The sequence below is a fragment of the Somniosus microcephalus genome, unplaced genomic scaffold (genome assembly GCF_052327205.1).
Source record: "Somniosus microcephalus isolate GS21.2 unplaced genomic scaffold, FLI_Smic_1.0 unresolved_chr3, whole genome shotgun sequence".
In the NCBI taxonomy this organism is placed as follows: domain Eukaryota; kingdom Metazoa; phylum Chordata; class Chondrichthyes; order Squaliformes; family Somniosidae; genus Somniosus; species Somniosus microcephalus.
Window position 1 is genome coordinate 55,225,329 of NW_028225181.1, and position 25,946 is coordinate 55,251,274.

The 25,946-nt window shown below is 50.5% G+C and overlaps 1 protein-coding gene across 2 annotated transcripts in view; it reads left to right on the top strand.

The window, feature by feature from the left end:
* mfap5 (microfibril associated protein 5) overlaps positions 1-25,946 on the top strand; it is a 112,499-nt gene that overhangs the window by 77,335 nt on the left and 9,218 nt on the right. For both annotated transcript variants that reach the window (XM_085976801.1, XM_085976800.1), the window contains 2 exons: positions 12,787-12,874; positions 18,408-18,481. In XM_085976801.1, coding sequence (XP_085832927.1) covers positions 12,787-12,874; positions 18,408-18,481 — 162 coding nt within the window. The remainder of the gene's footprint in view (positions 1-12,786; positions 12,875-18,407; positions 18,482-25,946) is intronic.

Here is a 25,946-nt window from a genome sequence, read left to right on the forward strand (position 1 = left end):
GAACTGCTGAACCAGTCTTTCGAACTTCTTGACTTCCCACCTTGCTGAACTGCTACTCTACTCTGTCTTTAGAAAACAGGCTTTCAATTATACAAATTGGGGCCTCCTAATCTGATTAAGTTGTTTAAAGTGGTTTCATAAGAACATAAGAACATAAGAAGTAGGAGCAGGAGTAGGCCATACGGCCCCTCGGGCCTGCTCCGCCACTCAATAGGATCATGGCTGATCCGAACCTAGACTCACGTCCACTTCCCTGCCCGCTCCCCATAACCCCTTATTCCTTTATCTGCTAGGAAAATGTCTATCTCCATTTTAAATTTATTTAATGTTGCAGCTTCCACAGCTCTCTGTGGTAGCAAATTCCATAGATTTACTACCCTCCGAGTGAAGAAGTTTCTCCTCATCTCAGTTTTGAAAGGGCAGCCCCTTATTCTAAGATTATGCCCCCTAGTTCTAGTCTCACCCATCAGTGGAAACATCCTCCCCGCATCCACCCGATCAAGCCCCCTCACAATCTTATATGTTTCGATAAGATCGCCTCTCATTCTTCTGAACTCCAATGAGTAGAGTCCCAACCTGTCCTCATACATCAACCCCCTCATCTCCGGAATCAACCGAGTGAACCTTCTCTGAGCCGCCTCGAGAGCAAGTATATCTTTTCTTAAATATGGAAACCAAAACTGCGCGCAGTATTCCAGGTGTGGCCTCACCAATACCCTGTATAACTGCAGCAAGACTTCCCTGTTTTTATACTCCATCCCCCTGCAATAAAAGCCAAGATTCCATTGGCCTTCCTGATCACCTGCTGTACCTGCATACTAACTTTTTGTGTTTCATGCACCAGGACCCCCAGATCCCTTTCTACTGTAGCACTTTGCAGTTTCTCTCCATTTAGATAATAACTTGCTCTTTGATTTTTTCTGCCAAAGTGCATAACCTCACACTTTCCAATATTATATTGCATCTGCCAAATCTCTGCCCACTCACTTAGCCTGTCTATGTCCTTTTGCAGGTTTTTTATGTCCTCCTCACTCACTGCTTTCCCTCCCATCTTTGTATCGTCGGCAAACTTGGATATGTTGCACTCGGTCCCTTCCTCCAAATCGTTAATATAGATTGTAGAGAGTTGGGGTCCCAGCACTGACCCCTGCGGAACACCACTAGTTACTGATTGCCAGCCCGAGAATGAACCATTTATGGATGGTTCCATGGGCTGTTGAAGTTTGAAGAATGTGTGAAGTAGTTTCGAGATGGTTTTCCTGAGCTGTTGAGCTCTTATCTAATTGTAGTGAATTGTCCTCAAGCTTTGAGTTTCCTGTGGGGCCTGAGATTCTTTGTAGGTTGGTGAAGCAATTTGATTTATGCATGATTTTGGATGGGTTCTGTGAGGCTGTTCTTCCCTGGGTCTATTGTCAGCATGTAAATGTCTTGATAGGGGCAGAGTGACGTTTACAGTTCCCCCAGACAGCTTGATTAACTCCAATACTCAAACTGGCTACTGCATAAATAACAGAAAATGCTGGAAAAACTCAGCAGGCCAGGCAACATCCGTGGAGAGAAAATAGAGTCAGCGTTTCAGGTCACAACCCTTTGGCCTACTCCTGCTCCTATCTTCTATGTTTCTATGTAACATGCCCTTTTATCACTCTTGAAGTTTTTAGCAAGGGTCCAAAATCACGTTAATATGGTTTTTCTTTCTTTCCTAATGGGGGATCTGTAAATTTTGAGAATCCTACATGCTCCGTAGCCATCCGCTTATCTGAAGCTCTGCTGCCCCTGTATCCTAACTTGTGCCACGTTCCGTTCACCCATCACCCTACCTTGCGCTAGCTGACATACCTTGGCACCCGGTCCCAAAAGGTTCGATTCCAAAATCCTCCGCAAACCTGAATTCTTATCAACATCACAAATGACATCCTATGTCAGACTGCTTTATTTTTATTCATTCACGGGATGTGGGCGTCGCTGGCAAGGCCGGCATTTATTGCCCATCCCTAATTGCCCTCGAGAAGGTGGTGGCGAGCCGTCTTCTTGAACCGCAGAGCGGGCAGTTAAGAGTCAACCACATTGCTGTGGGTCTGGAGTCACACATAGGCCAGACCGGGTAAGGACAGCAGATAGTCATAGAGTCATCGCGTTATACAGCACAGAAAGAGGCCCTTCGGCCCATCGTGTCCGCGCCGGCCATCAAGCCCTGTCTATTCTAATCCCATTTCCCAGCACTTGGTCCGTAGCCTTGTATGCTATGGCGGTTCAAGTGCTCATCGAAATGCTTCTTGAATGTTGTGAGGGTTCCTGCCTCTCCCACCCTTTCAGGCAGTGAGTTCCAGACTCCAACCACCCTCTGGGTGAAAAAGTTTTTCCTCAAACTCCCTCTAAACCTCCTGCCCCTTACCTTGAAACTATGCCCCCTGGTTATCACAGAATCACAGAAACCCCACAGTGCAGATAGAGGCCATTTTGGCCCATCGAGCCTGCACCGACACATATCCCACCCGATCCCCGTAACCCCTACACCAACACATATCCCACTCTATCCCCATAACCCCACGTATTTAATCCCCCTAACACTAAGGGTCAATTTATCATAGCCAATCATCCTAACCCGCACATCTTTGGACTGTGGGAGGAAACCGGAGCACCCGGAGGAAACCCACGCAAACACGGGGAGAATGTGCAAACTCCACACAGACAGTCACCCGAGGTCGGATTCGAACCCGGGTCCCTGGCGCTGTGAGGCAACAGTGCTAACCACTGTTATTGACCCCTCTATTGGGGGAAAAGTTCCTTTCTATCTACCCTATCTGTGCCCCTCATAATTTTGTACACCTCAATCAGGTCCGCCCTCAGCCTTCTCTGCTCTAAGGAAAACAACCCCAGCCTGTCCAGTCTCTCTTCATAGCTGAAGCGCTCCAGCCCAGGTAACATCCTGGCGACTCTCCTCTGCACCCTCTCCAATGCAACCACATCCTTCCTATAGTGTGGGGACCAGAACTGCACACAGTATTCCAGCTGTGGCCCAACTAGCGTTTTGTACAGCTCCATCATAACCTCCCTGCTCTTATATTCTGTGCCTTCCCTAAAGGACATTAGTGAACCAGATGGGTTTTTAACAACAATCCGGTAGTTTCATGGTCGCCATTACTGACAGTAGCTTTTAATTCCAGGTTTATTTAATTAATTGAATTTAAATTCCCCAGTTGCCGTGGTGGATTTGGACTCACGTCTCCAGGTCATTAATCCAGACCTCATGGATTACTAGTTCAGTAAGATAACCACTAGACTACCATACCCGCTTGACCGACATCCAGTTCTGGATGAGCAGGAATTTTCTCCAACTAAACTTTGAGAAAACTGAAGCCATTGTTTTCTGTCCCCGCCACGAATTCCGTTCCCTAGCCACCGACCCCATCCCTCTCCCTGGCAACTCTCTGAGGCTGAACCACACTGTTCGCAACCTAGGTGTCGTATTTGACCCTGAGACGAGCTTCCGATCACATAACCGCTCCATCGCCAAGACCGCCTGTTTCCACCTCCGTAACATCGCCCGTCTCCGCCCCTGTCTCAGCTCATCCGTTGCTGAAACCCTCATCCATGCCTTTGTTCCCTCCAGACTCTATTCCAACGCGCTCCTGGCTGGCCTCCCACATTCCAGCCGACGTAAACTTGAGGTCATCCAAAACTCGGCTGCCCGTGTCCTAACTCGCACCAAGTCCCGTTCAACCATCACCCCCTGTGCTCGCTGACATCAATTGGCTCCCGGTCCGGCAATGCCTTGATTTTAAGATACACCCATGCTTATTTTCAAATCCTACCATGGCCTCGCCCCTCCCTAACTCCCTATCTATCCCCCGCCCTTTCCCCGTAGCCCTGCAAATTATTTCCTTCGGGTACTTAGCCAATTCCCTTTTGAAAGCCGTGATTGAGTCTGCCTTTCAGGCAGCGCATTCCAGATCCTAACCACTCGCTGCGTAAAAAACGTTTTTCCTCCTGTCAACTTTGGTTCTTCTGCCAATCGCCTTAAATCTGTGTCCTCTGGTTCTCGACCCTTCCACCAATGGGAACAGTTTCTCTCTATCTACTTATAGAGTTATACAGCACAGAAAGAGGCCCTTCGGCCCATCGTGTCCGCGCCGCCCATCAAGCCCTGTCTATTCTAATCCCATTTTCCAGCACTTGGTCCGTAGCCTTGTATGCTATGGCGTTTCAAGCGCTCATCTAAATGCTTCTTGAATGTTGTGAGGGTTCCTGCCTCTACCACCCTTTCAGGCAGAGAGTTCCAGATTCCAACCACCCTCTGGGTGAAAAAGTTTTTCCTCAAATCCCCTCTAAACCTCCTGCCCCTTACCTTGAAATTATGCCTCCTGGTTATTGACCCCACTACTAAGGGGAAAAGTTCCTTTCTATCTACCCTATCTATGCCCCTCATAATTTTGTACACCTCAATCAGGTCCCCCCTCAGCCTTCTCTGCTCTAAGGAAGACAACCCCAGCCTGTCCAGTCTCTCTTCATAGCTGAAGCGCTCCAGCCCAGGTAACATCCTGGTGAATCTCCTCTGCACCCTCTCCAATGCAATCACATCCTTCCTATAGTGTGGCGACCAGAACTGCACACAGTATTCCAGCTGTGGCCTAACTAGCGTTTTGTACAGCTCCATCATAACCCCCCTGCTCTTATATTCTATGCCTCGGCTAATGAAGGCAAGTATCCCATATGCCAGACCCCTCATGATTTTGAACTCCTCGATCAAATCTCCTCTCAATCTTCCCTGCTCCAAGCTTCTCCAGTCTCTCCACAGAACTGAAGTCCCTCATCCCTGGTACCATTCTGCTAAATTTCCCCTTAACCTTCTCTGCTCTGAGGAGAGCAACCCCAGCTTCTCCAGTCTCTCCACAGAACTGAACTCCCTCATCCCTGGAATCATTCTTGTAAATCTTTTCTGCACCCTCTCTAAGGCCTTCACATCATTCCTAAAGTGCGGAGCCCAGACTTGGACAAAATGCTCCAGTTGAGGCTGAACTAGTGTTTAATTGCTGTAACTGGGAAAGGAAACAAACTCACAGCCTGGTTCACTTCTGGAGTTTGGCCAACAGGCCTCCCTCAGAGCCTGAGGGGGCTGGGCCTACTCGAGGAGGAGAGCCTGCAAGGAATTTGCACGTTACCGTGGAAACCATTCACACACCTCCTCCCAGTTACAGACACCGGGCAGCCTGTTCCCCGATTGGAGGGGGATTAACCCTCTCACCCACCTCCTCCCACTTATATACACCAGGCAGCCTGTTCCCTATCGGAGGGGGATTAACACTCTCACCCATCTCCTCTCAGTTACAGACACCGGGCAGCCTGTTCCCTATCGGAGGGGATTAACCCTCTCACCCACCTCCTCCCAGTTACAGACACCGGGCAGCCTGTTCCCTATCGGAGGGGGATTAACCCTCACACCCACCTCCTCCCAGTTACAGACACCAGGCAGCCTGTTCCCTATGACAGGGGATTAACCCTCTCACCCGCCTCCTCCCAGTTACAGACACTGGGCAGCCAGTTTCCCTATCGGAGGGGATTAACCCTCTCACCCACCTCCTCCCAGTTACAGACACCGGGCAGCCTGTTCCCTATCGGAGGGGATTAACCCTCTCACCCACCTCCTCCCAGTTACAGACACCAGGCAGCCTGCTCCATATCGGAGGGGGATTAACCCTCCCACCCACCTTCTCCCAGTTACAGACAACGGGTAGCCTGTTCCCTATCGGAGGGGTATTAAACCTCACACCCACCTCCTCCCAGTTACAGACACTGGGCAGCCTGTTCCCTATTGGAGGGGATTAACACTCTCACCCACCTCCCCCCAGTTACAGACACCGAGCAGACTGTTCCCTATCGGAGGGGGATGAAACCTCTCACCCCTCACCTCACAGTTACACACACCGGGCAGCCTGTCCCCTATCGGAGGGGATTAATACTCCCATACCTCCTCCCAGTTACAGACACCAGGCAGCCTGTTCCCTATCGGAGGGGATTAACCCTCTCACGCACCTCCTCCCAGTTACAGGCAGCAGGCAGCCTGTTCCCTATCGGAGGGGGATTAACCCTCTCACCCATCTCCTCCCAGTTACAGACACCGGGCAGACTGTTCCCTATGACAGGGTGTTAACACTCACACCCACCTCCTCCCAGTTACAGACACCGGGCAGCCTGTTCCCAATCGGAGGGGATTAACCATCTCACCTATCTCCTCCCAGTTACAGACACCGGGCAGCCTGTTCCCTATGACAGGGGATTAACCCTCACACCCACCTCCTCCCAGTTACAGACGCTGGGCATCCTGTTCCCTATCGGAGGGGATTAACCTTCTCACCCAACTCCTCCCAGTTACAGACACCGGGCAGCCTGTTCCCTATTGGAGGGGATTTACCCTCTCACCCACCTCCTCCCAGTTACAGACACCGGGCAGCCTGTTCCCTATCGGAGGGGGAATAGCCCTCTCACCCACCTCCTCCCAGTTACAGACACCGGGCAGCCTGTTCCCCTATCAGAGGGGGATTAACCCTCTCACCCACCTCCTCCCAGTTACAGACACTGGGCAGCCTGTTCCCCTATCAGAGGGGATTAACCCTCTCACCCACCTCCTCCCAGTTACACACACTGGGCAGCCTGTTCCCTTTCGGAGGGGATTAACCCTCTCACCCACCTCCTCGAAGTAACAGACACCAGGCAGCCTGTTCCCTATCGGAGGAGGATTAACCCTCTCAACCATCTCCTCCCAATTACAGACACCGGGCAGCCTGTTCCCTATGACAGGGGATTAACACTCACACTCATCTCCTCCCAGTTACAGACACCGGGCAGCCTGTTCCCTATTGGAGGGGATTTACCCTCTCACCCACCTCCTCCCAGTTACAGACACCGGGCAGCCTGTTCCCTATCGGAGGGGGAATAGCCCTCTCACCCACCTCCTCCCAGTTACAGACACCGGGCAGCCTGTTCCCCTATCAGAGGGGGATTAACCCTCTCACCCACCTCCTCCCAGTTACAGACACTGGGCAGCCTGTTCCCCTATCAGAGGGGATTAACCCTCTCACCCACCTCCTCCCAGTTACACACACTGGGCAGCCTGTTCCCTTTCGGAGGGGATTAACCCTCTCACCCACCTCCTCGAAGTAACAGACACCAGGCAGCCTGTTCCCTATCGGAGGAGGATTAACCCTCTCAACCATCTCCTCCCAATTACAGACACCGGGCAGCCTGTTCCCTATGACAGGGGATTAACACTCACACTCATCTCCTCCCAGTTACAGACACCGGGCAGCCTGTTTCCTATGACAGGGGATTAACCCTCTCACCCACCTCCTCCCAGTTACAGACACCGGGCAGCCTGTTCCCTATCGGAGGGGGATTAACCCTCTCACCCACCTCCTCCCAGTTACAGACACCGAGCAGACTGTTCCCTATCGGAGGGGGATGAAACCTCTCACCCCTCACCTCACAGTTACACACACCGGGCAGCCTGTCCCCTATCGGAGGGGATTAACACTCTGACCCACCTCCTCCCAGTTGCAGATATTGGGCTGCCTGTTCCCAATCGGAGGGGCTTAACCTTCTCACCCACCTCCTCCCAGCTACAGACAACGGGCAGTCTGTTCCCAATCGGAGGGGATTAACACTCTCACCCACCTCCTCCCAGTTACAGGCAGCAGGCAGCCTGTTCCCTATCGGAGGGGGATTAACCCTCTCACCCATCTCCTCCCAGTTACAGACACCGGGCAGACTGTTCCCTATGACAGGGTGTTAACACTCTCACCCACCTCCTCCCAGATACAGACACCAGGCAGCCTGTTCCCTATCGGCACCCACCTCCCCCCAGTTACAGACACCGAGCAGACTGTTCCCTATCGGAGGGGGATGAAACCTCTCACCCCTCACCTCACAGTTACACACACCGGGCAGCCTGTCCCCTATCGGAGGGGATTAACACTCTGACCCACCTCCTCCCAGTTGCAGATATTGGGCTGCCTGTTCCCAATCGGAGGGGATTAACCTTCTCACCCACCTCCTCCCAGCTACAGACAACGGGCAGCCTGTTCCCAATCGGAGGGGATTAACACTCTCACCCACCTCCTCCCAGTTACACACACCGGGCAGCCTGTTCCCTGTCAGAGGGGATTAATACTCCCATACCTCCTCCCAGTTACAGACACCAGGAAGCCTGTTCCCTATCGGAGGGGATTAACCCTCTCACGCATCTCCTCCCAGTTACAGGCAGCAGGCAGCCTGTTCCCTATCGGAGGGGGATTAACCCTCTCACCCATCTCCTCCCAGTTACAGACACCGGGCAGACTGTTCCCTATGACAGGGTGTTAACACTCACACCCACCTCCTCCCAGTTACAGACACCGGGCAGCCTGTTCCCAATCGGAGGGGATTAACCATCTCACCTATCTCCTCCCAGTTACAGACACCGGGCAGCCTGTTCCCTATGACAGGGGATTAACCCTCACACCCACCTCCTCCCAGTTACAGACGCTGGGCATCCTGTTCCCTATCGGAGGGGATTAACCTTCTCACCCAACTCCTCCCAGTTACAGACACCGGGCAGCCTGTTCCCTATTGGAGGGGATTTACCCTCTCACCCACCTCCTCCCAGTTACAGACACCGGGCAGCCTGTTCCCTATCGGAGGGGGAATAGCCCTCTCACCCACCTCCTCCCAGTTACAGACACCGGGCAGCCTGTTCCCTATCAGAGGGGGATTAACCCTCTCACCCACCTCCTCCCAGTTACAGACACTGGGCAGCCTGTTCCCCTATCAGAGGGGATTAACCCTCTCACCCACCTCCTCCCAGTTACACACACTGGGCAGCCTGTTCCCTTTCGGAGGGGCTTAACCCTCTCACCCACCTCCTCGAAGTAACAGACACCAGGCAGCCTGTTCCCTATCGGAGGAGGATTAACCCTCTCAACCATCTCCTCCCAATTACAGACACCGGGCAGCCTGTTCCCTATGACAGGGGATTAACACTCACACTCATCTCCTCCCAGTTACAGACACCGGGCAGCCTGTTTCCTATGACAGGGGATTAACCCTCTCACCCACCTCCTCCCAGTTACAGACACCGGGCAGCCTGTTCCCTATCGGAGGGGGATTAACCCTCTCACCCACCTCCTCCCAGTTACAGACACCGGGCAGCCTGTTCCCTATCGGAGGGGGATTAACCCTCACACCCACCTCCTCCCGGTTACAGACACCGGGCAGCCTGTTCCCTATCGGAGGGGTATTAAACCTCACACCCACCTCCTCCCAGTTATAGACACCGGGCAGCCTGTTCCCTATCGGAGGGGGATTAACCCTCACACCCACCTCCTCCCAGTTATAGACACCGGGCAGCCTGTTCCCTATCGGAGGGGATTAACCCTCACACCCACCTCCTCCCAGTTACACACACCGGACAGCCTGTTCCCAATCGGGGGGAATTAACTCTCTCTCCCACCTCCTCCCAGTTACAGACACTGAGCAGACTGTTCCCTATCGGAGGGGGGTGAAACCTCTCACCCACCTCCTCCCAGCTACAGACACCGGGCAGGCTGTTCCCTATCGGAGGGGATTAACTCTCTCACCCACCTCCTCCCAGCTACAGACACCGGGCAGCCTGTTCCCTATCGGAGGGGATTAATCTTCTCACCCACCTCCTCCCAGCTACAGACACCGGGCAGGCTGTTCCCTATCGGAGGGGATTAACTCTCTCACCCACCTCCTCCCAGTTACACACACCGGGCAGCCTGTTCCCTATCGGAGGGGATTAACTCTCTCACCCACCTCCTCCCAGTTACAGACACCGGGCAGCCTGTTCCCTATCAGAGGGGATTAACCCTCTCACCCACCTCCTCCCAGTTACAGACATCGGGCAGCCTGTTCCCTATCAGAGGGGATTAACCCTCTCACCCACCTCCTCCCAGTTACACACAACGGACAGCCTGTTCCCTATCGGAGGGGATTAACCCTCTCACTCACCTCCTCCCAGTTACAGACACCAGGCAGCCTGTTCCCTATCGGAGGGGATTAACCCTCTCACCCACCTCCTCCCAGTTACAGACACCAGGAAGCCTGTTCCCTTATCGGAGGGGAATTAACACTCTCACCCACCTCCTCCCAGTTACAGACACTGGGCAACCTGTTCCCTATCGGAGGGGATTAACCCTCTCACCCACCTCCTCCCAGTTACAGACACCGGGCAGCCTGTTCCCCTATCGGAGGGGGATTAACCCTCATTCACACCTCCTCTGAGTTACAGACACCGGGCAGACTGTTCCACTATCGGAGGGGATTAACCCTCTCACCCACCTCCTGCCCGTTACAGACACCAGGCAGCCTGTTCCCTATCGGAGTGGATTAACCCTCTCACCCACCTCCTCCCAGTTACAGACACTGGGCAGCCTGTACCCTAGCGGAGTGGATTAAACCTCTCACACACCTCCTCGCAGTTACAGACACCAGGCAGCCTGTTCCCTATCAGAGGGGATTAACCCTCTCACCCACCTCCTCCCAGTTACAGACACTGGGCAGCCTGTTCCCTATCGGAGGGGATTTACCCTCTCACCCACCTCCTCCCAGTTACAGACACTGGACAGCCTGTTCCCTATCAGAGGGGATAAACACCCTCACCCACCTCCTCCCAGTTACAGACACCGGGCAGCCTTTTCCCTCTCGGAGGGGATTAACCCTCTCACCCACCTCCTCCCAGTTACAGACACCGGGCAGCCTGTTCCCGATCGGAGAGGGATTAACTCCCTCACCCACCTCCTCCCAGTTACAGATACCGGGCAGCCTGTTCCCCCATCGGAGGGGGATTAACCCTCATTCACACCTCCTCCGAGTTACAGACACCGGGCAGGCTGTTCCACTATCGGAGGGGATTAACCCTCTCACCCACCACCTCCCAGTTACAGACACTGGGCAGCCTGTTCCCCTATCGGAGGGGGATTAAACCTCTCACCCACCTCCTCCCAGTTACAGACACCGGGCTCCCTGTTCTCTATCGGAGTGGATTAACCCTCTCACCCACCATCTCCCAGTTACAGACACTGGGTAGCCTGTTCCCTAGCGGAGTGGATTAAACCTCTCACACACCTCCTCGCAGTTACAGACATCAGGCAGCCTGTTCCATATCGGAGGGAGATTATCGCTCTCACCCACCTCCTCCCAGTTACAGGCAACGGGCAGCCTGTTCCCTATCGGAGGGGGATTAAACCTCACACCCACCTCCTCCCACTTATGGACACCGGGCAGCCTGTTCCCTATTGGAGGGGATTAACACTCTCACCCACCTCCTCCCACTTACAGACACCGGGCAGCCTGTTCCCTATCAGAGGAGATTAACCCTCTCACCCAGCTCCTCCCAGTTATAGACACCGGGCAACCTGGTCCCTATCGGCACCAACCTCCTCCCAGTTACAGACACCAGGCAGCCTGTTCCCTATCGGAGGGGATTAAAGGTCTCAAACACCTCCTCCCAGTTACAGACACCAGGCAGCCTGTTCCCTATCAGAGGGGATTAAAGCTCTCAAACACCTCCTCCCAGTTACAGACACCAGGCAGCCTGTTCCCCTATTGGAGGGCATTAACCCTCTCACCCACCTCCTCCCAGTTACAGACACAGGGCAACCTGTTCCCTATCGGAGGGGATGAACCCTCTCACCCACCTCCTCCCAGTTACAGACACCGGGCAGCCTGTTCCCTATCGGAGGGGATTTACCCTCTCACCCACCTCTCCTCAGCTACAGACACCAGGCACTCTGTTCCCTATCAGAGGGGATTAATTCTCTAACCCACCTCTTCCCAGTTACAGACACCAGGCAGCCTGTTCCCCCATTGGAGGGGATTAACCCTCTCACCCACCTCCTCCCAGTTATAGGCACTGGGCAGCCTGTTCCATTTCAGAGGGGATTAACCCTCAACCCACCTCCTCCCAGTTACAGACACTGGACAGCCTGTTCCCTATCAGAGGGGATAAACACCCTCACCCACCTCCTCCCAGTTACAGACACCGGGCAGCCTGTTCCCTATCTGAGGGGATTAACCCTCTCACCCACCTCCTCCCAGTTATAGGCACTGGGCACCCTGTTCCCTATCGGAGGTGGATTAACATTCTCACCCACCTCTTCCCAGTTACAGAAACCGGGCAGCCTGTTCCCTATCGGAGGGGTTTAACCCTCTCACCCAGCTCCTCCCAGTTACAGACACTGGGCAGCCTGTTCCCTATCAGAGGGGATTAACCCTCTCAACCACCTCCTCCCAGTTACAGACACCGGGCAGTCTGTTCCCTATCGGAGGGGATTAACCATCTCACCCACCTGCTCTCAGTTACAGACACCGGGCAGCCTGTTCCATTTCAAAGGGGATTAACCCTCAACCCACCTCCTCCCAGTTACAGACACTGGACAGCCTGTTCCCTATCAGAGGGGATAAACACCCTCACCCACCTCCTCCCAGTTACAGACACCGGGCAGCCTTTTCCCTCTCAGAGGGGATTAACCCTCTCACCCACCTTCTCCCAGTTACAGACACCAGGCAGCCTGTTCCCGACCGGAGGGGGTTTAACACTCTCACCCACCTTCTCCCAGTTACAGACACCAGACAGCCAGTTCCCTCTCGGAGGGGATTAACCCGCTCACCCACCTCCTCCCAGTTACAGACACCAGGCAGCCTGTTCCCACTCGGAGGGGATTAACCCTCTCACTGCCCCACTCTGGCTATTTATTGAATGTCCCAACTCTCTCTCACTCTCTGTTACAGACTGTCGGGAAGAGCAATATCCTTGCACCCGCCTCTATTCAATCCACCATCCCTTGAAGCAGTGTGTCCACAAGCTGTGCTTCTACAGGTAATGAGATTAAATGGGTGGGTAGAGTCCATGATAGGGGAGAGTGTTCATGGGCTGTGGGAGGAGATTGAATGGGTAGAGTCCATGATAGGGGAGAGTGTACATGGGCTGTGGGAGGAGATTGAATGGGTAGAGTCCATGATAGGGGAGAGTGTACATGGGCTGCGGGAGGAGATTGAATGGGTAGAGTCCATGATAGGGGAGAGTGTACATGGGCTGTGGGAGGAGATTGAATGGGTAGAGTCCATGATAGGGGAGAGTGTACATGGGCTGTGGGAGGAGATTGAATGGGTAGAGTCCATGATAGGGGAGAGTGTACATGGGCTGTGGGAGGAGATTGAATGGGTGGGTAGAGTCCATGATAGGGGAGAGTGTACATGGGCTGTGGGAGGAGATTAAATGGGTGGGTAGAGTCCATGATAGGGGAGAGTGTCCATGGGCTGTGGGAGGAGATTGAATGGGTGGGCAGAGTCCATGATAGGGGAGAGTGTCCATGGGCTGTGGGAGGAGATTGAATGGGTGGGTAGAGTCCATGATAGGGGAGAGTGTACATGGGCTGTGGGAGGAGATTAAATGGGTGGGTAGAGTCCATGATAGGGGAGAGTGTCCATGGGCTGTGGGAGGAGATTAAATGGGTGGGTAGAGTCCATGATAGGGGAGAGTGTACATGGGCTGTGGGAGGAGATTAAATGGGTGGGTAGAGTCCATGATAGGGGAGAGTGTACATGGGCTGTGGGAGGAGATTAAATGGGTGGGTAGAGTCCATGATAGGGGAGAGTGTACATGGGCTGTGGGAGGAGATTTAATGGGTGGTTAGAGTCCATGATAGGGGAGAGTGTACATGGGCTGTGGGAGGAGATTGAATGGGTGGGTAGAGTCCATGATAGGGGAGAGTGTACATGGGCTGTGGGAGGAGATTAAATGGGTGGTTAGAGTCCATGATAGGGGAGAGTGTACATGGGCTGTGGGAGGAGGTTAAATGGGTGGGTAGAGTCCATGATAGGGGAGAGTGTACATGGGCTGTGGGAGGAGGTTAAATGGGTGGGTAGAGTCCATGATAGGGGAGAGTGTACACGGGCTGTGGGAGGAGGTTAAATGGATGGTTAGAGTCCATGATAGGGGAGAGTGTACATGTGCTGTGGGAGGAAATTAAATGGGTGGTTAGAGTCCATGATAGGGGAGAGTGTACATGGGCTGTGGGAGGAGATTAAATGGGTGGGTAGAGTCCATGATAGAGGAGAGTGTACACGGGCTGTGGGAGGAGATTAAATGGGTGGTTAGAGTCCATGATAGGGGAGAGTGTACATGGGCTGTGGGAGGAGATTAAATGGGTGGGTAGAGTCTGTGATAGGGGAGAGTGTACATGGGCTGTGGGAGGAGATTAAATTCGTGGGTAGAGTCGATGATAGGGGAGAGTGTCCATGGGCTGTGGGAGGAGGTTAAATGGGTGGGTAGAGTCCATGATAGGGGAGAGTGTTCATGGGCTGTCGGAGGAGATTAAATGGGTGGGTACAGTCCATGATAGGGGAGAGCGTACATGGGCTGTGGGAGGAGATTAAATGGGTGGGTGGAGTCCATGATGGGGGAGAGTGTACACGGGCTGTGGGAGGAGATTAAATGCGTGGGTAGAGTCCATGATAGGGGAGAGTGTACATGGGCTGTCGGAGGAGATTAAATGGGTGGCTACAGTCCATGATAGGGGAGAGTGTACATGGGCTGTGGGAGGAGATTAAATGGGTGGGTGGAGTCCATGATGGGGGAGAGTGTACACGGGCTGTGGGAGGAGATTAAATGCGTGGGTAGAGTCCATGATAGGGGAGAATGTACATGGGCTGTGGGAGGAGATTAAATGGGTGGGGAGAGTCCATGATAGGGGAGAGTGTACATGGGCTGTGGGAGGAGATTAAATGGGTGGATAGAGTCCATGATAGGGGAGAGTGTACATGGGCTGTGGGAGGAGATTAAATGGGTGGGTAGAGTCCATGATAGGGGAGAGTGTACATGGGCTGTGGGAGGAGATTAAATGGGTGGGTAGAGTCCATGATAGGGGAGAGTGTACATGGGCTATGGGAGGAGATTAAATGGGTGGGTCGAGTCAGTGATAGGGGAGAGTGTACATGGGCTGTGGGAGGAGATTCAATTGGTGGATAGAGTCCATGATAGGGGAGAGTGCACATGGGCTGTGGGAGGAGATTAAATGGGTTGGTAGAGTCCATGATAGGGGAGCGTGTACATGGGCTGTGGGAGGAGATTAAATGGGTGGGTAGAGTCCATGATAGGGGAGAGTGTACATGGGCTGTGGGAGGTGATTGAATGGGTGGGTAGAGTCCATGATAGGGGAGAGTGTACATGGGCTATGGGAGGAGATTAAATGGGTGGGTCGAGTCAGTGATAGGGGACAGTGTACATGGGCTGTGGGAGGAGATTCAATGGGTGGATAGAGTCCATGATAGGGGAGAGTGCACATGGGCTGTGGGAGGAGATTAAATGGGTTGGTAGAGTCCATGATAGGGGAGCGTGTACATGGGCTGTGGGAGGAGATTCAATGGGTGGATAGAGTCCATGATAGGGGAGAGTGCACACGGGCTGTGGGAGGAGATTAAATGGGTGGGTAGATTCCATGATAGGGGAGAGTGTACATGGGCTATGGGAGGAGATTAAATGGGTGGGTAGAGTCCATGATAGGGGAGCGAGTACATGGGCTGTGGGAGGTGATGAAATGGGTGGGTAGAGGCCATGATAGGGGAGAGTGCACATGGGCTGTGGGAGGAGATTAATGGGTGGGTAGAGTCCATGATAGGGGAGAGTGTACATGGGCTGTGGGAGGAGATTAAATGTGTGGGTAGAGTCCATGATAGGGGAGAGTGATTGGGGGTAAGATACTGGCATGGCTGGAAGATTGGCTATCTAACAGAACACAAAGAGTTGGGATAAATGGTTCATTCTCGGGCTGGCAATCAGTAACTGGTGGTGTTCCGCAGGGGTCAGTGCTGGGACCTCAACTCTTTACAATCTATATTAATGATTTGGAGTAAGGGACCGAGTGCAACATATCCAAGTTTGCTGACGATACAAAGATGGGAGGGAAAGCAGTGAGTGAGGAGGACATAAAAAACCTGCAAAAGGACATAGACAGGCTAAGTGAGTGGGCAGAGATTTGGCAGATGCAATATAATGTTGGAAAGTGTGAGTTTATGCACTTTGGCAGAATAAATCAAAGAGCAAGTTATTATCTAAATGGAGAGAAACTGCAAAGTGCTACAGTACAAAGGGATCGGGGGGTCCTGGTGCATGAAACACAAAAAGTTAGTATGCAGGTGCAGCAGGTGATCAGGAAGGCCAATGGAATCTTGGCTTTTATTGCAAGGGGGATGGAGTATAAAAACAGGGAAGTCTTGCTGCAGTTATACAGGGTATTGGTGAGGCCACACCTGGAATACTGCGTGCAGTTTTGGTTTCCATATTTAAGAAAAGATATACTTGCTCTCGAGACGGTTCAGAGAAGGTTCACTCGGTTGATTCCGGAGATGAGGGGGTTGACGTATGAGGAAAGGTTGAGTAGGTTGGGACTCTACTCATTGGAGTCCAGAAGAATGAGAGGCGATCTTATCGAAACATATAAGATTGTGAGGGGACTTGATCGGGTGGATGCGGTGAGGATGTTTCCACTGATGGATGAGACTAGAACTAGGGGGCATAATCTTAGAATAAGGGGCTGCCCTTTCAAAACTGAGATGAGGAGAAACTTCTTCACTCAGAGGGTAGTAAATCTATGGAATTTGCTACCCCAGAGAGCTGTGGAAGCTGCAACATTAAATAAATTTAAAACGGAGATAGACAGTTTCCTAGCTGATAAGAGAATTAGGGGTTACGGGGAGAGGGCAGGGAAGTGGACGTGAGTCTAGATTTGGATCAGCTATGATCCTATTGAATGGCGGAGCAGGCCCGAGGGGCCGTATTGCCTACTCCTGCTCCTACTTCTTATGTTCTTATGTTCTTATGAGGTTAAATGGGTGTGTAGAGTCCATGATAGCGGAGAGTGTACATGGGCTGTGGGAGAAGATTGAATGTGTGGGTAGAGTCCATGATAGGGGAGAGTGTACATGGGCTGTGGGAGAAGATTGAATGTGTGGGTAGATTCCATGATAGGGGAGAGTGTACATGGGCTGTGGGAGGAGATTAAATGGGTGGGTAGAGTCCATGATAGGGGAGAGTGTACATGGGCTGTGGGAGGAGATTAAATGGATGTGTAGAGTCCATGATAGGGGAGAGTGTACATGGGCTGTGGGAGGAGATTAAATGGGTGGGTAGAGTCCATGATAGGGGAGAGTGTACATGGGCTGTGGGAGGAGATTCAATGGGTGGGTAGAGTCCATGATAGGGGAGAGTGTACATGGGCTCTGGGAGGAGATTAAATGGGTGGGTAGAGTCCATGATAGGGGAGAGTGTACATGGGCTGTGGGAGGAGATTAAATGGATGGGTAGAGTCCATGATAGGGGAGAGTGTACATGGGCTGTGGGAGGAGATTAAATGGGTGGGTAGAGTCCATGATAGGGGAGAGTGTACATGGGCTGTGGGAGGAGATTAAATGGGTGGGGAGAGTCCATGATAGGGGAGAGTGTACATGGGCTGTGGGAGGAGATTAAATGGGTGGGTAGAGTCCATGATAGGGGAGAGTGTACATGGGCTGTGGGAGGAGATTGAATGGGTGGGTAGAGTCCATGATAGGGGAGAGTGTACATGGGCTGTGGGAGGAGATTGAATGGGTGTGTAGATTCCATGATACGGGAGAGTGTGCATGGGCTGTGGGAGGACATTAAATGGGAGTGTAGAGTCCATGATAGGGGAGAGTGTACATGGGCTGTGGGAGGAGATTAAATGGGTGGGTAGAGTCCATGATAGGGGAGAGTGTACATGGGCTGTGGGAGGAGATTAAATGGGTGGGTAGAGTCATGATAGGGGAGAGGGTACATGGGCTGTGGGAGGAGATTAAATGGGTGGGTAGAGTCCATGATAGGGGAGAGTGTACATGGGCTGTGGGAGGAGATTAAATGGGTGGGTAGAGTCCATGATAGGGGAGAGTGTACACGGGCTGTGGGAGGAGATTAAATGGGTGGTAGAGTCCATGATAGGGGAGAGTGTATACGGGCTGTGGACGTACTGGTGTCCTAGAGTCTATAGATTTCCGACACTGATCCCAATAGAACAGTAAGACCCCAGGTTCCATCCCCCTGGTCCATTCATAGCAGGTGGCTGTTGGGTGCGTACACTGGTGCGGTATGATGCCCCTCGACTAGGTGTCACTCACGAACTGATCAGTCTTGCGAGGAACGGTGGGTGGGATTGGAGGGCTGGTTTGGAATCTCGGATGAAGGGCTAGCGTCGAGGAGTTGGAGCGTTTCAGGAAAGAGAGAGGGTGGCAGGAGGAGCAGGAGGAAGGAAATAGGTGAGGGATTGCACAGTCCAAAGCCCCCAACCGCCGACATGAATCAATGGAGCCTTGTCAACAGATATCTCTGCTTTTCCCCCTAGTCTGCGCAGGATGTATGTTGTGAACAAGGAGATCTGCCTTCGCACTGTATGTATGCAGGAGGAGAGGATTAAAGGTAAGGAATACAATCCCACCAGCTTCTCCCCTTCCCCCACATTGGCAGCTGGGGTGGTTGAGGGAACAGGGCTGGAGAACTGGGTCAGAGACTGTCCTTTCACCCTGTTTGTGACCCACACAGATTAAGGAATCCCCTCTCGCTAATGGGGGGCCCTGGGTGGAGCAATGGGTCAGTATCTTGTGCTTTGATTTCATGGGGACAGTGTAGAGGGAGCTTTACTCTGTATCTAACCCATGCTGTACCTGTCCTGGGAGTGTTTGATGGGACAGTGTAGAGGGAGCTTTACTCTGTATCTAACCTGTGCTGTACCTGCCCTGGGAGTTGTTATGTTCATTAATAACTAGTCGTTTTTATTAAGAACAGCTAGCTTTTGCTAGACACTTTATTGAGCACATGTGGACTAGGTACAGTATCTGTAGAGGCCTCCATCTTGACTGCTGCCTTGTGGGTAGCCTAGTGCACCCTGGGTAACCCACTCTTATATACATACAGCACCACCTAGTGCACCATTCCAGAATGACATGTTACTGATCATTACATCCCCCTTTCTTTGAGGTTAAACAAAATCAGTATCAATTAGTATCAATCAATAACAACATAAACATCTTCAACAGTCAATACATTTTCAATGTAGTTCTCTTTGTACTCAAAGATTAAGTCTATCAGGCTTTTTTACTTCACGTGTGGATCTTCTCAGCACAGGTAAGTCTGATGTGTTTTCACGAGAGCCTGTATGTGTATTTGTGTTAGATTGTTCTGGTGGTGAGTGACAAGATTCAGTTGCGGCATTGTCATCGATTTGCTCTTCAATAGTCTCTTGTGTTTTTAGGAGGGAACAGCGGTTCCTCCTGAGAATCTGTCCTTCCTCAGTTCTAACAGTGTATGACCTTGGTCCTACTTCCTCAAGAACTGCAGCTTTCCTGTTCCATGCATCTGGATCCTCAATCCTGACAACTTCATCCCTTGTCAATGGTTTCAGAGTTTTGGATGACTTGTCATAGTATGATTTCTGTTTCAGCTTTAACAGTTGTAGTCTCTGTCTCAGTTCCTTACTCTGCTTTTCTTTTGCACAGCGGGGTAGCGTGGTATGCAACTTGTGACCCATTAGGAGTTCAGCAGGTGAAGAACCAGAGTCTAAAGGTAAGGCTCGGTAGCTCAGCAGGGCGAGATAAGGATCAGACTTGCTTTCTGTCGCTTTCTTCAGTAGCTGCTTGAGAACTTGAACACCTTTCTCTGCCTTACCATTCGACTGAGCATACAAAGGACTGGATGTGATGTGTTGAAAGTCATAATGTGCTGCAAACTGTTGCCACTCCTTACAGTTGAAGCACGGACCATTGTCGCTAACGGCAATCCTGGGAATTCCATGTCTGGCGAAGATGGATTTCACATGCATTATGACACTGCTTGCTGTGGTGCTTGAGAGCAGCACCATCTCAGGATAGTTAGAATAGTTGTCAATCACTATTAGATAGTCTTTACCATTTAAATGAAAGAGGTCCATACCAACCTTTTGCCATGGTACTGTTGATATGTCAGCTACATATTGGTTCCTTTGCTTGTTTGTTTTGGTGTTTCTGAAATGTCTCACATTTGCCTATCATGTTCTCAATGTCCTTATTTATGCCAGGCCAATAAACAGTGTCTCTTGCTCTCCTTTTGCATTTTTCAATTCTGAGGTGTCCCTCATGAATCCTTTTGAGCATGTCTTGACGTAGAGCCTGTGGCATGACTATTCTGTTCTGTTTTAGTAATAGTCCACTTGCGACACTCAATTCTGACCTTATGTGAAAATATTTTGGACAGGAACCTTTTGGCCAACCATGATGAATGTTCTCTATTACTGTTTGTAATACTGTATCTTTTACTGTTTCTTCTGCTATTTGCTTTGATTTTGTGTCTGACACAGGCAGCGCAGCAGTGACCATACTCACATGAACATCCACGTCTTCTTCAGTAGAGCTCACATGACTCATTGTGGGTGCTCGGGATAGTGCATCTGCTAACACTATATATTTGCCTGGTGTGTAGATCAGTTCAAAGTCATATCTTTGCAGCTTCATCATGAGTCGTTGAATCCTTGGAGACATCTCATTCAGGTTCTTTTTTATGATGGCAACCAGTGGGCTGTGGTCTGTCTCAACTGTGAAGGTGGGAAGTCCATATATGTAGCCATGAAACTTTTCTAGTCCAACTACCAAGCCTAGACATTCCTTTTCAATCTGGGCGTATCGACACTCAGTATCAGTCATAGACCTGGAGGCATAGGCAACAGGCTTCCAATCTTCACCCTCTGCTTGTAGCAAGACCGCACCTAGGACATCTTTTGATGCATCCGTTGACACTTTGATTCTTTTGGTTGGGTCAAAGAAGGTGAGTACAGGTGTGGTTGTCAGCACTGTTTTGAGGTTTATCCACTCTCGTTCATGTCTTTCTGTCCATGCGAACTCATTTGTTTAACGTAGCAGGTCTCGCAAACAGGCTGTCTTGGCTGACAAGTTAGGAATGAACTTTCCAATGAAGTTTATCATCCCCATGATGCGTAGCACTCCTTTTTTGTCAGTGGGTCAGGGCATTTTGTGTACGGCGTTTACTTTTTCCATATCTGGCTCTATTCCTTTACCAGATAGATTATCTCCTAGGAAAGTGACTTCCTGGACACCAAACTGACACTTGGCTTTGTTGAGCTTCAGTCCATTCCGGCGTATGCTCTGTAGCACTTTAGTCAGTCTCTCATTGTGTTCTTTCAGTGTGGAGCCCCAGATGATGATGTCATCAACATAGACCCGAACTCCTTCCAGACCTTCAATTATGTGTTCCATCGCTCTATGAAAGATTTCCGATGCAGATATTATCCCGAAAGGCATTCTGAGGAAACAATACCTGCCAAATGGTGTGTTGAAGGTACAGTATTTGGTGCTCTCTTCATCCAGTGTTAGTTGCCAAAATCCTTGTGAGGCATCGAGCTTTGTAAAGTATCTGGCACCTAACATTTCACTGGTGATTTCTTCTCACTTGGGAATCTGGTAGTGTTCACGTTTTATGTTTGCATTTAAGTCCTTTGGATCCATGCATATTCTTAGATCATTGTTCTTTTTCTTTACACATACCATGGAGTTAACCCAGTCTGTTGGCTCTTCGACTTTCCTGATGACTCCTAGTGTGGTCATTCTGTCCAGTTCATTCTTGAGCCGGTCACGCAGGGGTGCTGGAACTCTTCGTGGAGCATGTACCACTGGCTGAGCATCCTGCTTTAGCTGGATCTTGTAATTGAATGGTAGAACTCCAAATCCTTTGAACACATCCTGGAAATTATTCACTACAGAATCCACCGAGTCATCTGGTCTGCTTATGGAACAGTTTATACGGTAGACTCTCTTGACCAGTTCTAAGTCCTCACAAGCTTTGTCACCCAGTAGTGAATCAAGTCGTTCAGCCACAACAGAAAACATGAGATGATGCACTTTGTCTTTGACTGTCACTTTAAGTCTGCATACACCTAAACTATCTATTTTCTGTCCATTATAGTCCTTCAGTAGTACTGACTTTTTCTGTATTTTGGGCTTTTCTTTCATATTGTTAATGTCACTCATACTGATCAAGTTTGCTTTTGCCCCAGTGTCTAGTTTCAATGTAACTAATGCTCCATTTACCTGCAGTGGGATCATCCATTTGTCCTCTTTTACTGCATTAACTTTATGTTCAGCATTGTTAATTCCTGAGGGCTGCACATTTTCTGTATCCTTTTTGATATTGTCACATGACACCATTCCTACAAAACATGTCTCACTTAAATCAGTGTCCTCAATTACATTAACTCATTGCCCTTTCTTAGTTTTTACTTTTGAAAAGCATTGTTTGGCAAAGTGATTCTTTCCATGGCATTTTGGTCACATTTTTCCAAACGCTGGACATTGTTTTAACTGGTGTTTGTAACCACAGCGTTTACAATTTAAAATTCCTTCCTCCAGTTGCTTTTCACTTCTGTTCTGCCCATGTTTCTTCCCCTTGTAGGACACAGCACCGACAGCAGCACTTACTGCAATCGCATCATCATTGATTTCACTGAAAGTTTTGGCATGCTTTTGAGCTAGCTCGCTAGCTTGGCATATTTTCACAGCAATTTCCAATGTTAGTTCGGTTTCTTTCAACAGACGTTCCCTGACTTTTTTTATCATGAATACAAAACACAATCTGGTCACTAATCATGGATGCTTTCAGCTCAGAGAAATTACATGTCTGTGCTTTCAGTTTCAGATCAGTCAAAAAGCTATCAAAAGTCTCATTTTGCTGCTGTGTCCGAGAACGGAAGATGTACCTCTCATAGGTTTCATTCTTTTTGGGAGAACAATGTGTATCAAACTTCTTTAGCACATCGTCTAATTTTCCTCTGTTCTCCTCTGGATTAAATACAAATGTATTAAATACCTCTATCGCCTGTGGGCCTGCAACTGTGAGCAGCAACGCTATCTTCCTTGCGTCTGGCTTCGTACCGAATCCGATGGCAGCAATGTAGAGTTCGAATTGTTGTTTAAAAGTCTGCCAATTGTAGTCGACATTTCCTGTGAGTTTCAAATGCTCTGGTGGCTTCAAATTCTCCATGTCGCATTGCACAATAGTGAGCAGATCTTACCAATCCTGGTACCATGTTATGTTCATTAATAACTAGTTGTTTTTATTAAGAACAGCTAGCTTTTGCTAGACACTTTATTGAGCACATGTGGACTAGGTACAGTATCTGTAGAGGCCTCCATCTTGACTGCTACCTTGTGGGTAGCCTAGTGCATCCTGGGTAGACCACTCTTATATACATACAGCACCACCTAGTGTACCATTCCAGAATGACAGGTTACTGATCATTACAGGAGTGTTTGATGGGAGAGTGTAGAGGGAGCTTTAGTCTGTATCTAACCCATGCTGTACCTGCCCTGGGAGTGTTTGATGGGACAGTGTAGATGCAGCTTTACTCTGTGTCTAACCCGTGCTGTACCTGCCCTGGGAGTGTTTAATGGGACAGTGTAGAGGGAGCTTTACTCTGTATCTAACATGTGCTGTACCTGCCCAGGAAGTGTTTGATGGGAGAGTGTAGAGGGAGCATTACTCTGTATCTAACCTGTGCTGTACCTGCCCTGGGAGTTTTTGATGGGACAGTGTAGAGGGAGCTTTACTCTCTATCTAACCCATGCTGTACCTGCCCTGGGAGTGTTTGATGGGACAGTGTAGAGGGAGCTTTACTCTCTATCGCTACCATGCTGTACCTGCCCTGGGAGTGTTTGATGGGACAGTGTAGAGGGAGCTTCACTCTCTATCGCTACCATGCTGTACCTGCCCTGGGAGTGTTTGATGGGGCAGTGTAGCGGGAGCTTTACTCTGTATCTAACCCAGTGCTGTACCTGCCCTGGGAGTATTTGATTGGACAGTGTAGAGAAAGCTTTACTCTGTATCTAACCCGTGCTGTACCTGCCCTGGGAGTGTTTGATGGGACAGTGTAGAGGGAGCTTTACTCTGTGTCTAACCCGTGCTGCACCTGCCCTGGGAGTGTTTGATGGAACAGTGTAGAGGGAGCTTTACTCTGTATCTAACCCGTGCTGTACCTGACCTGGGAGTGTTTGATGGGACAGTGTAGAGGGAGCTTTACTCTGTATCTGACCCATGCTGTACCTGCCCTGGTAGTGTTTGATGGGACAGTGTAGAGGGAGCTTTAGTCTGTATCTCACCCGTGCTGTACCTGCCCCGGGAGTGATTGATGAGGACAGTGTAGAGGGAGCTTTACTCTGTATCTAACCCAGTGCTGTACCTGCCCTGGGAGTGTTTGATGGGACATTGTAGAGGGAGCTTTGCTCTGTATCTAACCCAGTGCTGTACCTACCTGTTGTGTATGTACCTTTAAGAGAGAACTGCTTTTATACTGTAGTACCGGCAGTGACCACACCTGTATATAAAGCCGTAGCAGGCTGCTGTACTTTCAGTTCCAGCATACCCTCTGTTCAGTAAACACCTGTTATTACCGTTCTCCTGCAGTCCGTGTGTTATTGATACGCGGACACTACAGTGGTGACGAGCATGTTCAAACTCACCTGCAGTACTGCATCACCTCACGGGGATCCATCCCTGAAAAGAAGCTTCTTGGAGGTCAAAGCCAGAGCAACGGGCGTCGACCGTGGGCAACCGCCCAGTGATCCATCGGAGTTCAGAGAATCGCAGGGGAAGCTGTGGAGAGCTGGGCTTGGTTCTCCAGTCAAGGTGTCCCAGCAAATCGGGCTGGTAGCAGGTAGTGCGCTGACCCTTCCCGGACTGCGGCGGGCTAGAGCTCGATCGAGCGGCTCTGCAAGGGGGCCAAGCAGCGTCGTCGGGAAGAAAAAGAGAGAGAGGGGGTGGAGCGCACAGGGCGCGGCCGGTACTCAAGAGTCAGGCAGCGTTAAAGAAAATAAAAAAGGGGAAGGAAAAGAGACGCGCAGTGGACAGCGTCGAAGAAGAATAAAACTAAGAAAATTAATTAACAAAAGAGAGACGCGCAGAAAGCCGCGGGGCGCCGCCATTACTACTTAGAATGCTAGGAGCAGCATTGGCAGCAGGGGGAAGAAGGAAAAGCACGGGAGGCGCCATTTTAATCCATTGGGGAAGAAGGAAAATCACGGGAGGCGCCATTTTAAACCACCCAAGATGCCGAAGAGTGGCAGCATCACTGCTTTCGACAACAAAATAGAAGACTGGACTACGTATGTGGAAAGAATTGAATTGTACTGCAAGGCAAATGAGTTGACCGATTAAAAGGAGGCGTCGGTATTATTGAATTTGATGAGCGCGAGAACGTATGGCCTATTGCAGAATTTAATTACCCCAGCTAAACCAATGGAGAAAAGCTTTGAAGAGATTGTCAATATCTTACAGGAACATCTAAACCCTACACCGCTACTGATAGCAGTTCCATAAAAGAAACCAGCACAAAGACGAGATTAATGCTGACTATCTTACGGAACTACGCAAGTTATCGAAACACTGCCAGTTCGGAGCAGGACTGGCAGATACCTTAAGGGATAAGTTTGTCTGCAGGCTCCAGAGTGAAAAGGACCTTATGCTAGAAAAGGCTTTCAGCGTTGCAGTATCCTACGAAGCAGCAGCACGGGGAGCTGCGGAAATACAACAGAAACCGCAAGAATAAAGGACCAATGAAATGGCATATGGAGCAGAAAAGTGCTATTGCTGCGGCAGAACAACCCATGACCAGAAGGATTGCTGGTTTAAGGACAAAGTATGCAGGCAATGTGGAAAAGTGGGACACATAGCACGAGTCTGCAGGTCGGGAAAGAAAACCAACACTAAAAGAACTACTAAGGAAAAGTACAAGAAAGTACAAAAGATGACGGACAGTAGTTCAGAAGATCAGAAGAGTGATAATGACTCCGGGAGCAGGAGACTAAGTTGTCTAAAGTTACACAACATGATCGCAAAGGAGGATCAC